The following is a 14,806-nucleotide window of genomic DNA, read 5'->3' on the forward strand; positions in this document are numbered from 1 at the left end:
TTTTTTAGTGGTCACTGCTTTTTGTGAAGGGACAGAATTTGGAGTTACTCGCTCCGCCATTTTCCTCTTGAGTATTATCTGTTAACTTTGTAAACATCTTGACTCCATATCACATTGTTCTTCTGATTTTTTTCTTTAAACTTAGGATTTCTTTGATAAGAAATGGTGACAAACTGCCATCTCAGGATCATCTCATTGTTCAAGAATACATTGACAAGCCTTTCCTAATGGAAGGTTACAAGTTTGATTTACGAATTTATATTCTGGTAACATCATGTGATCCACTAAAAATATTTCTGTACCACGACGGACTAGTGCGCATGGGAACAGAGAAGTACATCCCACCTAATGAGTCCAATTTGGTAAGTGATACCAGACATAATGTATGATTTTACTCATATGTTCAACATGTACTTTTTTTAAAAAAGATTTTATTTATTTACCTTTAGAGACGGGGAAGGGAAGGAGAAAGAGAGAGAAATATCAATGTGTGGTTGCCTCTCATGTGCCCCGTACTGGGGACCTGGCCCACAACCCAGGCATGTGCCCTCACTGGGAATTGAACAATGACCCTTTGGTTCGCAGCCCGCACTCAACCCACTGAGCTACACCAGCCAGGGCAACATGTACTTTTTAAAGCATCCATTCCATTGTCTAAAGGTTATATGAATGCAAGTGCCTCTTCTAATTTTTTATAGACTGGAGCAGTGACTTGCAACAGGTATGCTGCAAGAATTTTTAAAACATGCAATACCTGACTATTTAGTCAGTGGCCTTGACCTCTTTTCTCTTAAATTGTTAAATAGAAAAAATGACAACAGCAATAGCCTTCTGGTGTGAATGAATCGAAATTATACCTATTTTTTGACAGATTATAAAAAATATATTTTTTTGGTGTGCTGCAGAATTTTAGTAATTAGTTTGTTTATGTGTGTCATGAGATGAAAAAGGTTGAAAATTGCCAGTCGAGAAGAATTATGTACACAAACAGGGGTAGTTCTAATTTATAGACAGCTTTGTGTAAATTAGAATAAAAAACGGTGTTTGCTTCAGTAAGGCTAATCAGGAAAAGTCACCTCCTCCGTATGGTAAGCACATGGATGGATTTCAAAGCATGTATATATATGCAGTGGCCCTGGATAGAAATGATTTTTGTAGAAATGTAAGTAAACAAATAAAGTGCTATGGAGTTGAGGGTAATAGGGATAGCTTGTGTTCACCTCCTCACGGAGGAGGCGGTATGTGAGCAGTGTTTACCCCTTTGTATAAAAGGTGTGGTTTAAACATACAGAATGTGGGAGAAAGTATATGAAACAAAAAGCAAAAGTTATCAGAGAGTAGAGTTATTTATTTTTGTTGGAACAAAAGAGAAGATTGCAAATTTACATTGACAAAATGTAAAGTAGAGATGTAAATTTTCTGTTTCAGTGTGTTTTTTAAGTATATTAAAGGGAGCTTTTGTAGATATTTTTCCATTAAGATTTCTTTTGTGCTACCATAAGGTAGTGATGAATACCTGTCATTTATAGCTTATGATGATCAAACTATAATTTATTATCATACTTTATTATGAAGTCATAAACTATAATTTATACTTTATGGGAGATAATCTATAATTTATTTTCTGTATTTTTGATTTATTATTAACTAAAAGTAAAATTTGAATAACTTCTGACCCTGTTTTTAGATTTACTGATTATAGCAAATATTACAAATACCCTAATTATTGTCTTCTTTTTTGTCAAAGGCCGGGCTATTGTTTTTCTTCAATATTATACACATAATTAACTCTATTAAGAGTTGATATTTTCAAAATTAACTGATGACTGATCATAAATATTACTATGTGCATGAAGTGAAAAATGTTGACAACATTTTTCCTGGGAAAGGAATTGTAAGGGAACTATCACAGTTTTCACAGGGTAGGAAGATAAAAGAAAGAATCATCTCTTTGAGGGTCATAGGTGTGGATACAGCCAATCACCAAGTAATGTTTGGATTGTACTGTGTTCTAGTCATTGTGCTGCTGGTTTTGGGAAAACAGTGACCAGGAAGGATTAGTATTGTCCTCACAGGAGAAATAGTCTGGTGGGAAGGGAGAAAATAAAACGAGCAATTATAATATCCAGGTTAAGTGTAATGGTCTAAGAGACCGAGGGTGCTATGGCAGTGAACAGCAGGGACATCTAACCCGGATGGAGATGAAGGTTAGAGATGAGTTTGTAAAGTGTAATCTGAATGAAGAGAGGTTAGCCAGGTTGGGAGTGGGTGCAGCTCTAGGCAGAAGAATGGCCCAGAGGTAAAGGAGAGGATGATGTGTCTGGAGAAGCAGACATATTCAGTACAGACCAAGAAGGGATAGGTATTATTACATGAGGATGGAGAGTCCTGGAGGCCAGATCATTCAGGGCTTGTAGGTCATGTCTAGCATTTTGAAGCTTAACCTCAGAAGAAGAGAAACACTGACAGATTTTAAAGAAGGGAAAGAGGAATGAGATTTGTATCTTAAAAAAGTCACCAGGTGTATGGCATGGGGAATGTAAGATGGAGGTGGGTGGATGGGAGAGACTAGAGTAAGGGAGACAAGAAGGTATATTTTTTTAAAGAAGGTGTATGCTAATCTAACCACATCTGAGAGGAAAGATGACTTAATTTAAAGTAATAGTAATAGGGCTGAGCTAGGAATAATTTCATCGATTTAAGATGTATTTATGATAGCATGGATAACATTGATATAATATACTCACAGGTTAGATTTGTAGGATGAGGGAAAGGGAGAGAGATTAAGGATAAAACTGAAGATTATTGGCATGGGCAGTTGTATAGATGGGATATTTTCAGGGTGCTAGGGAATACAGGATTCATTAAAGGTTTTGCAGAAAGCTGATGTTTGGTTTGATATGCCTGTGTGACTTTTGAGTGGTCTTACTATAAGCATTTGGATATACACTGCAGGTCCGAAGTTCAGATGAGACAGCTGAGCTACAAGCCTATTTGGGATTTGTCAGCTCATAGATTATAATTAAGTAATCCGAGTGGGTAAGAATGGATTACGTACATGTAAACAGATAAGGTTTTGAGAGGAATGAGCTAGAGAAGACACAGGAAGGATTAAGACTTGGAAGCTCACTTAGGTGATAAGGTGATTTATTCTAGTATTTTAAGTTGTATGTGTATGATCTGCTTAAGGACACTGGGCTTGGAAATCATAACGAAAGATCGGCAGTCAGGAAATGCGGCTTCTAGGTTTCACTTTGCCATGAGATCTTGAATGACGTAATATCCTGGCTTTGGTTTTTCATGTATAAAAAAATGATGAACATCGGTGTTCCTGATACTTGTATATCTCTAAAATTTCATGATAAAATTTCTAGATTAAGATATAAAAAATAAAAAACTGACATACGAAATTTTATTTAAAGTGAGAAGATCACTTACCTTATTAAAAGGTAAGTTTAAAAAGTCTAGAAAAAATAAACCAAATGCTTTTACTGTTTTAGATGGCAGAGTGCTATATATTTTTCCTTCCATTTTCATAGCTGCCATCACCTCTCATTAAGGCAAACATCCAAATGGCAGTGAACTGTTTAGAAGGGGATTTCTGTTGAGATAGATGGGTAACTGTGAATGTTCCATACCTACTTACAAAGATAATGTTTAAGAAAAATGCAAAGTGCTATTTCTTAGTTTTTTTTTGCTGGGATAGCTAGACTTTTTTTTACTGTTATTATTTATTTTAAGAAATTCCTGCCAAATGAAGAAAGAGCTTCTCAAAAAATTAGTTTCCAACCTTTTTTTAAATGAAAAAAATTATTTGTATTTTGGAAAGTAGGAAATACTTTGATTTAAAAAAATCAAGTACTTAAAAGTAGACTAGAATAAGGTTTATGTTCTTTGTTTTAAATATAACTTAATTTAAAGCTTTTTTTAAGTTTCATGAGGGTGGGGGCTGTGTCTGTCTTGTTCATCTTTGTATCCACAGTGTACAATACAAATTTCTGCTATAGTAGGGGCTCCTTAAATATTGTTTAATAGAATGAGAAAATAAATTCTTAATAGTGGTGGGCACATGGGTTGAGGAGTTCCGCATATTTGCTTCTAAGATTTTAAGACTGTAGACCAAAGTAACGGCAGTGAAAAAATTTGATATGAATGCACTTGGTCATTAACAAACCAAAATAATAACCATGTGCATGAAGCATATATTCGTTGTGATACAACATTGCTATCTAAAGTAATCTCTAGGAGTAGGGTCATGAAGGTGGGATTTAGAGACTTGATGAATGTTTATGCAAGAGTGATAGGGAGCCGCTAGGTGTGTATTAATGGACAGTTATGAGAAGTTTTAAATTTTGGGTTCTTTCTCTAGTTTGAGAAGCAGTATCAGCAAACATAGGGTATGAAGAGACTAAGACATGAAGCACGATAAATGCAGCGATGATCATTTAGATTCTGTGCACTGTTGTGTGGTACGCAGCGCTGTCGGCTGACTCTACATGCACTCTGTCTTGTAATGAGTTAAGGGGGCTTCCCTGCAGTGTGGGAGGGCACAGGCTGTGTTTGGTACTCTGCCCTCTTGGTTCATGCCGCTTACTGGAGCTTTCATTTGTTATTTTTCTTTGAAGAGACATAGAATGTTCTCTCAGAAATTTTTTTCCCAAACAAATTTGGGTGAAAACTCTAAGTGACCAAAAACATTAAAAACAAAAACAAATGGAATACTATGCAGCAGAGAGAAAGAAGGAGCTCCTACCCTTGGTGACAACATGGATGGAACTGGAGAGCTTTAAGCAAAGTGAAATAAGCCAGGCAGTGAAAGACAAATACCATATGATCTCACCTTTAACTGGAACATAATTAACAAAAGAAAAAAAATTAAGGAAAATATAACCAGAGACATAGAAATTAAGAACAATTTGACAGTAACCAGAGGGGAGGTGGGAGGGGGTAATGAGGGGAAGGGTTTTCAGGAACTACTATAAAGGGCACATGGACAAAACCTGGGAGTAGGTGGATGGGAGCAAGGGGGGAGGGGGGTTTGGCTGGGGTGGGGAGAGTGGTGGGGAGAAAATGCAGGCAATTGTAATTGAACAACAATAAAATATTTTAAAAAATGAACAAAAACAAAACATTTTTCTTGTTTAGCAATATATAGTTTCACATTTTTAATTACTTTATGTATTCTTATTATTTGAATACTTTTTATGGCAGGTATATGACTACATTGACAGTCTTTTTAAGGGAAATGTGCCATTCCATTTAATGTGGTAATTGTCTAAGTAATCATGGAATTGTCAATCTGTATATTTTAAATTTTAAAATCATCTTTCATCTTTAGATGCTTTCTTTTTTGTGACATCTCATGTCCCAGAGTCTCACAGGCGATAATGTTGGGTCTTCCTCATTGCAGACCCAGTTGTACATGCACCTGACCAACTACTCTGTGAACAAGCACAACGAGCGTTTTGAAAGGGACGAAACTGAAAACAAAGGCAGCAAACGCTCCATCAAATGGTTCACAGAATTCCTGCAAGCAAACCAATATGATGTTACTAAGTTTTGGAGTGACATTTCAGTAAGAGTTTACCATTCCACAATTATAACTGTCTTTCCTCAGATTATCTTAAGATCACCAAGCATTTTAAATAAAGAGCAGATTACCTTAGATTGGGCTGCTAAAGTGTGTTTTCATGAAGGAGACAGAATTTGTGATGGACCTTGACAGATATGTAGTATTTTCACTGCTAGGGATGGGAAAGAGGGAATTCTAGCCGGAGGTGAAAGCACAAGTAAGGACATCGAGATGTGAGGGTAGTGGTGAGTGGTCCAGGCTGCATGTTTGGGATTTGTGGGAGATGCACTGGGACCTATGGCTGAAAAGATATGTAGAGGCTAACTTTTAGATCTGAAAATCAAAGCTTAACTTCTAGGTTTTTAAAAATTATTTATTTATTTTTAGAGAGAGGGGAAGGGAAGGAGAAAGAGAGGGAGAGAAACATCAATGTGTGGTTGCCTCTCTGGCGCCTGGCCCGAAACCCAGGCATGTGCCCTGACTGGGAATCAAATTAACTTCCAGTTTTTAAAGGAGGAGAATAATAAGGCCAAGGACTATGAGTTCAAAAGATAAACCTGAAAAAGCATAGGATGGGTTAGAGTGAAGAGCAAGAGTAGGTAGAAGAGGCACTTTGGAGTAGTTTAAGTGAAAAGAATCGTTTAAATTGAACACAGTGAAGTAAACATTGAGATTAATTGAGTTCAGAATGGGGGAGGTGTTCAGAGGTTCTTCTGCAGTTTTAAGAAGTAATTATAGGGTGATTGGGTGTGACATCTGAAATAGAATGGGAGGGGATTTATTTTTGAGAAGATGTGGAGCTTTTTGCAAACAAGGGGGGAAAAGTTTATTTATTTATTCATTCATTCATTCATTTATTCAGTAAAAATTTGTTGAACCCATAAGATAAGCCTGTCTCTGGCTAATAATTTGAAGATTTATAAGATACTCAAAAAACCTAGAGTTTGACAGGAACAGCCAGCATGGAAATTGTTGAAATGCAGTGTAGCAAGTACAACGGCAGAGGCATGCGTTGGGTTCAGTGGGGATGTAAAGGAGGACTGCTTACAGTAGCATTGGGCAGGACTTCTTGGAGGCATTGACTTGTGAACTAAGTTTTGAAAAGTCCATGAGGCTAAGATCATGAGTTTTACTTTAGATATGTTGAACTTGAAATGCTGCCTCAGGTAGAGAGATCCAGCAGACAGTCAGAAGTGTATGTTTGTGGTGCAATTCATATTTAAAGCAGTGGCCGTGAATGAAATCCCAAATGGCAAAGAGAAGAAAGAGAAAGCTGTGAGAAGATGACCTTGGTGAAACAGACCCTTTATTAATCCCAGCAGAAGTATGAAAATCATCTTCAAAGTTAGAAGACTGTATCTGTTGAAAACACAATGTGATTAGGGCTATATAATTTGATTTGACTTTCCTTTGGAAACAAATAATATATAATTTAAGTAAATCCATCATGGAAAATGGACATGAAAGTTCATAGGTAGTTGAATTTGGTCTCTTGAGAAAATCAGAAAAATCAGCATCAGTATATTTATCTTTTTGTTGATTGTTTTGTTGGTTGATGTTTTTTACTCCTTATTTTTTCATAGAATGTAAACAGAATGTAAATCCAAAGTTCTTAGATATCAGACAAAAAAGAATGAAGTAGTCTCCGCATGGAAGCCAATAGGGCAGGGGTATCAAACTCATTTTCACTGGGAGTCACATCAGTTCATGCACTGGCAGTACTTTCATCTCATGTAAACTTTGTGAACTGTGAAATCATCACTGCACAAAGATACCCAGCTCTCCTATGCTAGGCACTGTTGTGGGCACTGGGAATGGGGTTGTAATAAAACAGACAAGGATGCTGTTCTAACAAAACAAAAAAAAGATCAGTGGTTCTATGCTGGTAGTCATGTGGTAAGGGGTGGTAGGTGGCCATTTTTGACTCCAGGGTCAGGGATAGGAATATCAAGGATTCAGACAAGGGAATATCGGTGGGAGAGTGTTCCAGGACGAGGGAACCATTACTACAAGGAGCCCAGAGAAGACAAGCATGGCTCGAGCTTGCAGGGAAGGGAAAGAGCTGGGTGAGCTGAACTCAGAGCAGTGGTGGGGGCTTGATGCCATAGGGCCAGTCTGTAAGTCCAGGCCTCATTGCCACTTGTGTAAATGAGAAAGAAGGAAGGCATTTTCACCTTTTAAAAACAATCTACACTTGCAGGAGTTGGTTGTTAAGACCCTGATTGTGGCAGAACCTCATGTCCTGCATGCGTATCGGATGTGCCGGCCCGGTCAGCCTCCGGGAAGTGACAGTGTCTGCTTCGAGGTCCTAGGATTTGATATTTTGTTGGACAGAAAACTAAAGCCATGGCTTCTGGAGGTAAGACATTTTTTTTAAAAAGAAAGAGACGTTACCACTGTTCTTGTGTATTAAAAGAAATGTTTTTAAAATGTGTATTTGGTACAGTTGCCTCATTAACTGAGCAGAAAGAGGCATGAAGGCAGTATGTGGGAGGAAGAAAATGAAAATTCATGGGGTAGAACAGCTCTAAGAAAGGATCAATGTATGTTTGATATTATTTTTCCCAAATTAGCATTGAATTTCTAGGCCAGAAATTTCAAATTTATGTGTGGATCTGCTTTTACTGATTTTTAATCTACTTTCTCCAATACTTTCTCAGCCTCACAGCTTCTGCCACCTCATGACTTGTGGATGTTGCCTTTCCCCTCTCCCTACGGGTGCCTGGCCTTCACACTCTCCAAGGGAGAGGCTCCCCTGGGCTCATTCATCAGTATTTACTACCTAGCACCCCAGTGGCATGACGTCTCCCCTGTGGCCATGCTCTGTCCTGGGGGCTCCTCTTGTGTCCAGCCTGTCCACCATGTGCCTTTGGGTTTGCTGCCAGTTCCTGATATGGGCAGAGTCATCATTATTTTCCTTTTATTGATAAAAGGTCGAGCAACACATGGAAAATATAGAATAATATAAAGGAAAAAATAAGAATGATCTCTTTTTAAGATTTTGGTGCCTTTTCTTCCATTCTTATTTATATTCAGAATGTATCCAGGAGACACCTTAGAAGTCATGTGGCCCCACTCAGCAGTACCCTGATCTGGGGTCGTAGAGTTCATGGCCATGAAATACCATGTTTAGGAAAATAGCGCATATCGAAACACTTAGCATTTACCAGACTAGTTATATTTTTAAGGAACATATTGCTATAGAAGATATAATCAACAATTACCTTTCATTTTAAGTTGATTATCTCTTATTTTTGTTAATGATTTAAAAGTTGACAGTTACATCTTTAATATAATATCAAGTTTTGCAAAAGCAAATTGAATGAGTAATAGTTGAGATCAAAACATTCAAAATCTATTTTTAGGAAAGAACACTTTCAGTGTGGGGGTCAATGGTTTTGTGAGGGTTTTGAATCTACTATGAGGAAATGATGTGTATATTTCCAATCAAGTACAGTTCTGTCAGGTGTTCAAATTTTCCTCCTGCTGGGATCCTGCAAATAAGACAAATGGGAGGCACTTTGCTTACCCTTTAGCTTCCTCCATCAGGTATCAAAGCATTTGGCTGCACTCAGGGGCCCTTCACTTCACTAAGGCCTGACTGACACTGTCTTCCTTAGGTTTATTATGTTGTCTGCAGTCATCCTTTCCTGCTCTCGGCAGTATCTTTTTTCTACCCCTGCTGCTTATCTTGTATGCTTGATGGGTGGGGAAGAAATGAAGGTGCATGCGTGAGTTGGAACTGAAAGGGTAGGGAACTGAAGGGAATGATGACTTTATAGAAATTTAATAACCTGTTTTTAAAAGCAGGTGGTGGCCTAACTGGAGCGTTAGCTTGGTAAATCAGAATTGACTGAATGGTTGACTTCTCTTTTTTGTTTTAAAGGCTCAAAATACCATTGTTTGCATTAATGTTTCTTCATACTTTATTCTCTCCTTCATCATTTCCACATCTCTAAGAACCATTAAAAAATTCCATAATAACCAACTTTCAGACAGCATTGTTTGCATAGACATATTTTAATTTTCTAGTCATTTTCATCATTTCTGGATCAATCAGAGCCATTAAAAATACACAATAGCCAACAGCTGTGGTTAATGAACATTTATTATATTAAAACAGTGAAAAGAATTTTATGTAGATTTTGCTGCTTTGTATTTTCTCCCAGCTGCTATTGTTGCAATTCTAGTATGCTGTTAAAAACCTTTTGGCGCCATCCAGTGGAGTGAGGTAGAAAGTACTTCTGAGAACGTGATAACTTCTTTCACTGGAATAAGTGCCAGTTACTAATTGTAGTGACAAATTGCAGAAATTTCAAGCATAGAACACATTTTTAGGGATAAACATGGAAATTGGGTGGAGTATCAGTATACTTCTAATACTTTAAGTATCCTTTTTTTAGCAATTTGAATTTTTAAAAAATCCTCACTCGAGGATGACATGTTTACTGATTTTTAGAAAGGGTGGCAGGGGGAGAGAGAGACACAGACAGATTGATTTGTTGAATTTATTGATTGCTTCTTGTATGTGCCCTGACCAGAGATCAAACTCACAAGCTTGGCATAGCTGATGCCACTCTAACCAACTGAACTACCTGGCCAGAGCTGTAAATATCTTGAAAATAAATGATTAAAAGTTGGCCTTTTAAAATTATGAGCACTTTATTAAAAACACTTTTTAAAAATCTTCACCCAAAGATATGTTTTTTATTGACTTAGAGAGAAGGGGTCGGGGGAGGAGAAGTGGAGAAAGAGAGAGAGCAAGAGAGAGAGAGAGAGAGAGATTGCTTCCCATACATGCATCTACTAGGAATTGAACTTGCATCCTTTTGGTATATGAGACAACACTCCAACCAACTGAACCACCCAGCCAGGGCTAAAGTATCCTTGAATTACTTTCAATAAGTGATTGTGCCAGGTGGTGGAAATATAAGAAGAATAAAGACAAAATATGTGCTGGTCTTTTAGGGACTCGGATTTTGTGTTTTATAGTAAGAATTGTGGGTATGAATATGAAACAGGGTACCAGCACAAAGAGTACAGTGATTACTTTCTCTTTGTACATGTGTGTACGTAAGAGTTAAAGAAATCTTTACAGAGGCGGCAACAACTGAGCATGGTGTTTAAGGCTTTGGAAAGTGGGATAGGGGCTTGGGGCCTAGAGAAATGGGGGTGGGGTCAGGGGAAGTTACTGGGCAGAAGGAACGACACTAATTTAGGAGCACAGACTCTATTGTGGATTCTTTTTTATGTGCGTGAAATGTTTGTGCTTATTTTGATAATACAGCAATGATTTAAATGGTTAATAAATAACATTTATTACTTTAATTTGCTTTCTAACAATTTTCATTTTTGCATGTATTTACAAGCTGCCGAGTTTTAAGACTATAACATCTGCTAGGGTTTGTCTGTTTTAGAAGTGGGGTAGGCAATGTGAATTAAAGAAGCAGTCAACATTACAGAGCAAAGTTTTGGCTGTATGGAGCCTTAATTTTCAGAGTTTCTTCTGTCAGCCATTTGTGGTTCTTTTATTGTTTCTCTACCTCTGTCATAAAACTTTAAAAATATCCAAAATTTTAATTGAAAAAAGTTTTTCTACCTTCTCACATATTAGTATAATTGGGTATATTTCTTCATAGACCAATTTTTTTTATGTGATAAAAGAAACTTTATCACATAAAAGGGGGAAAATTTGCAATACACAAGACAGGGGTCTGAGATTGTGTGGTACCAAATGTCGTTACCATCCGGGGTGAGGGATATGCCTGCCAGAACTCCAGGCTGCAGTTTTATAATGAACACCTAAGGACTCTGTACAGATGCATAACATTTCAGTAAGCCACTTAATCATCAGTTCCTAAATATCTGGTTTATTTTATAATCCTGTTACATGTAATAGCAGAAGTACCATTAATTGTATTTCAAATTCCAGAGATTTGAGTCACTATGGAATGGTTGAAACTTTTTTTCATTTAAAATACATTACCCTTTGTCTGCACTTGTAAGAGATAATACTTACAGCTTTGAAGTAGCACATTAATAAACTCCCTTTCTCAAATTTACCTGGAATAAATGGATGTTCTTGCAATTATCAAGCTACTCCCTTCCCTGAAGAGCAGAGCACACAGACAGGAATATGTTAATCACTTTCTAAATCAGAAATTGGCAAAGGAATAATTCAGTGTGGCCTATCTCTATAAAAGCACAGTTTGGCACATCTCTATAAAAAGACTATCATGTACCCATCAAAATGATGGCATGAAAGATTTTCATGATACATTGTTAAGAGACAAACTTGGACTGTAAAATTAGTAGAGATAACATAGACATGTGGAGAAGGTAAAATGAATATTATAAATATGTATGTGTAGCAAAGATCTGGAATATCTTTTATTAGATGGTTAACAATACACTAGGTAGTCAGATTGCAGGTAATCTTTTTGTTGTTTGTTTAACTCCTGTTTAGTACTAATTTTTCGTCAGTGATCCTGGGCCACATTCCTAATTAGAGGCATTTGTGTTCCTGGATGATTTTTTAAGTACAATATGGTATTTCTTTCAGCTGCCAGTTGTAAAATGCATGCCCTCGGTTATCTTGTCTCTTGTGATGGATTTGTGTAAGAGTACCCTCATCTATGACCAGTAGCATATATGTTTTTAGATAGCCTGTGGAGTTACGTGGTGGCCATGACACTGAGCTGCTGAACTCAGCAGTGTTCTAACCAACCAACTTGAGTAAGGAATTTCCTTAAACACTTGCTATTCCAGTTACATTTTCATAACAACAACAAGAAAACCCAACAACAACAAAGACAAAAACAAAACTCCAGCTCTTGAAGTGGTAGTGTATTGTGTAAAGGATTTCTGGGTATATAGAGTTACTTTTTATTTTTTGTCTTAATGAAATCCTGGCAATGATGTCAGAAATGATGTAGAACAACCACAAATGGCTCATTTATTCTGAGGAGTCCTTATACAGTTAGAAAAGCTCATAGAGTTTAGTCTGCAGCTGCTCTTGGTGGTATCTGCTGAGTAATATATATAGTCAGTGCCTTTGAAAATGAAAATTGATGAATCTTGTTTGATCCAGGTAAAAGAAACAAACTTTGTTTTTTTTTTTAGGCAGCAATAGATGAATTTATCCAGAAAATTGAGGCAGTGAAAAGAGGGCACTGATAGTTTCTATATGCTAAATGCATGCATGCATATAATTATTACACTATTGGTAACATACATATTATCTTCATTACATTATTATTATTATACAGGATGTGTCACTTTAACTTCTCTACACTCAAAACTTAGAGGGCATGGGTGAATGGGTTGGAGAGAGTGGAGAGGCGGGAGAGGGCAGGTTGGCTAAGTGAAGATCTGGAGCCAAGGCAGCAGGGGGAAGGGGACTGTGACGACAGTTCCTTGCAGCAGCCTGATGTAGGGAGATGGCGAAGAGAGGTGTGGTGTTAGTAACCAGGCCATCTACCACGTAGAGCTTTGAGATGGATTCTAGACTCCTTCTGCTGGTTGGGGGTCCCATAGTAGATTAACAAATACAGTCTCAGGCTTCTGGTCAAGATGGAGGCATAGGTAAACACACCTCAACTCCCTGAAAACCATAGCAAAAATTACAACTAAAATACAAAACGACTTTCACCCAGAATCATCTGAAAATCAAGCTGTATGGAAACCCTACAACCAAGGAATTAAAGAAGCAACATTAATCCTGATGGTAGGAGGAGGAGAGATGCAGAGACACCAAGATGTGGAATGAGCAGTCCCATGCCTACATGTGGTGGATACAAATTGGGAGGGATACTGCGGGAGTGAGGGATCCCAGCCCCACACCCTACTGCCCAGTCCAGGGTTCCAGTGCCAGGAAGATAAGTTCCCATAACTTCCAGCTGTGAAAACCAGTGGGGTTTGGGGCAGAAGAAGGAATTGCAGGATTCTCAGGTGTCTCTTCCTAAAGGGTCTGAAATGGACTTAGGAATTATGCAGACTCACTCCCTCCGGGCTCCAGCACTGGGGAAGCAGGTGGAAAGGCACCAGTGGCATATGGGGAGAAACTAAAGTGTCTTATAATCAGGGTGAATGTCACACACAGCCACAGAGCATTGATACCACATCTGAGATTCTATCAACCTGGTTCACACGGGTTGTCCCACCCTGGCAATTATGTAAGGCCCTGTGCCATCTAACTTACTGGTGTGCAGTTTTATTCTTATCTTATTCTTAGGGATTTTATGCTGCAACTTACTCTACAATAGGCCACACTACTAAGACAGGGAGTCAAAGCAGCTCTATCTAATACATGGAAACAAACAGAGGAAGGTTGCCAAATGACACAAAGAAATATGACCCAAATGAAAGAACAGAGCAAAACTCCCCCCACCCCCCCCCAAAAAAAAAAAAAAAACTAAACAAAATGGAGATAAGCCATCTGTCAGATGCAGAGTTCAAAACACAGGTTATCAGGATGCTCAAGGAACTCATTGGGAACTTCAACAGCATAAAAAAGACCCAGGCAGAAATGAAAGTCACACTAAGTGAAATAAAGAAAAAAAGTACAGGGAATCAGCAGAGGAGTGGATGAAGCTGAGAATGAAATCAATGATTTGGAGTGGAAGGAGTTAAAAACACTCAATTAGAACAGCAAAAAGAAAAAAGATTTAAAAAAATGAGGATAGGCTAGGGTGTCTCTGGGACAACTTCAAATATCCAACTTTTAAATCACAGGGGTGCTGAAAGGAGAAGAGAATGAGCAAGAAATTGAAAACTTACCTGAAAAAATAATGAAAAAGACTTCCTTTATTTGGTGAAGGAAATAGACATACAAGTCCAGGAAGCACAGAGAGTCCCAAACAAGATGGACCCAAAGAGGATCACACCAAGCACATCATAATTAAAATGCCAAAGGTTAAAGATAAAGAGAGAAGCTTGAAAGCAGCAAGGGAAAGGCAGAGAATTACCTTCAAAGGAGTTTCTGTAAGACTATCAGCTGGTTTCTCAGAAGAAAGTTTGCAGAGTAGAAGGAACTGGCAAGAAGTATTCAAAGTCATGATAAGCAAGGACTTACAACCTAGATTACTCCATCTAGCAAAGTTATCATTTAGAATGGAAGGGCAGATAAAGTGCTTCCCAGACAAATTAAAGTTAAAAGAGTTCATCATCACCCAGCCATTATTAGAGGAAGTGTTAAAGGGACTTATTTAAGAAAAAAAGAAAAAAACCATGAAC

At 37.7% G+C, this 14,806-nt stretch overlaps 1 protein-coding gene across 1 annotated transcript in view; it reads left to right on the forward strand.

The window, feature by feature from the left end:
• The window catches only part of TTLL7 (tubulin tyrosine ligase like 7), a 138,846-nt gene that overhangs the window by 59,260 nt on the left and 64,780 nt on the right, over positions 1–14,806 (forward strand). Inside the window, exons 7-9 of the mRNA XM_045835619.1 lie at positions 146–362; positions 5,411–5,575; positions 7,773–7,931. Coding sequence (XP_045691575.1) covers positions 146–362; positions 5,411–5,575; positions 7,773–7,931 — 541 coding nt within the window. The remainder of the gene's footprint in view (positions 1–145; positions 363–5,410; positions 5,576–7,772; positions 7,932–14,806) is intronic.

The sequence above is a fragment of the Phyllostomus hastatus genome, unplaced genomic scaffold (genome assembly GCF_019186645.2).
Source record: "Phyllostomus hastatus isolate PE091 unplaced genomic scaffold, TTU_PhHast_1.1 phas_contig_209, whole genome shotgun sequence".
NCBI classification, from domain to species: Eukaryota; Metazoa; Chordata; class Mammalia; order Chiroptera; family Phyllostomidae; genus Phyllostomus; species Phyllostomus hastatus.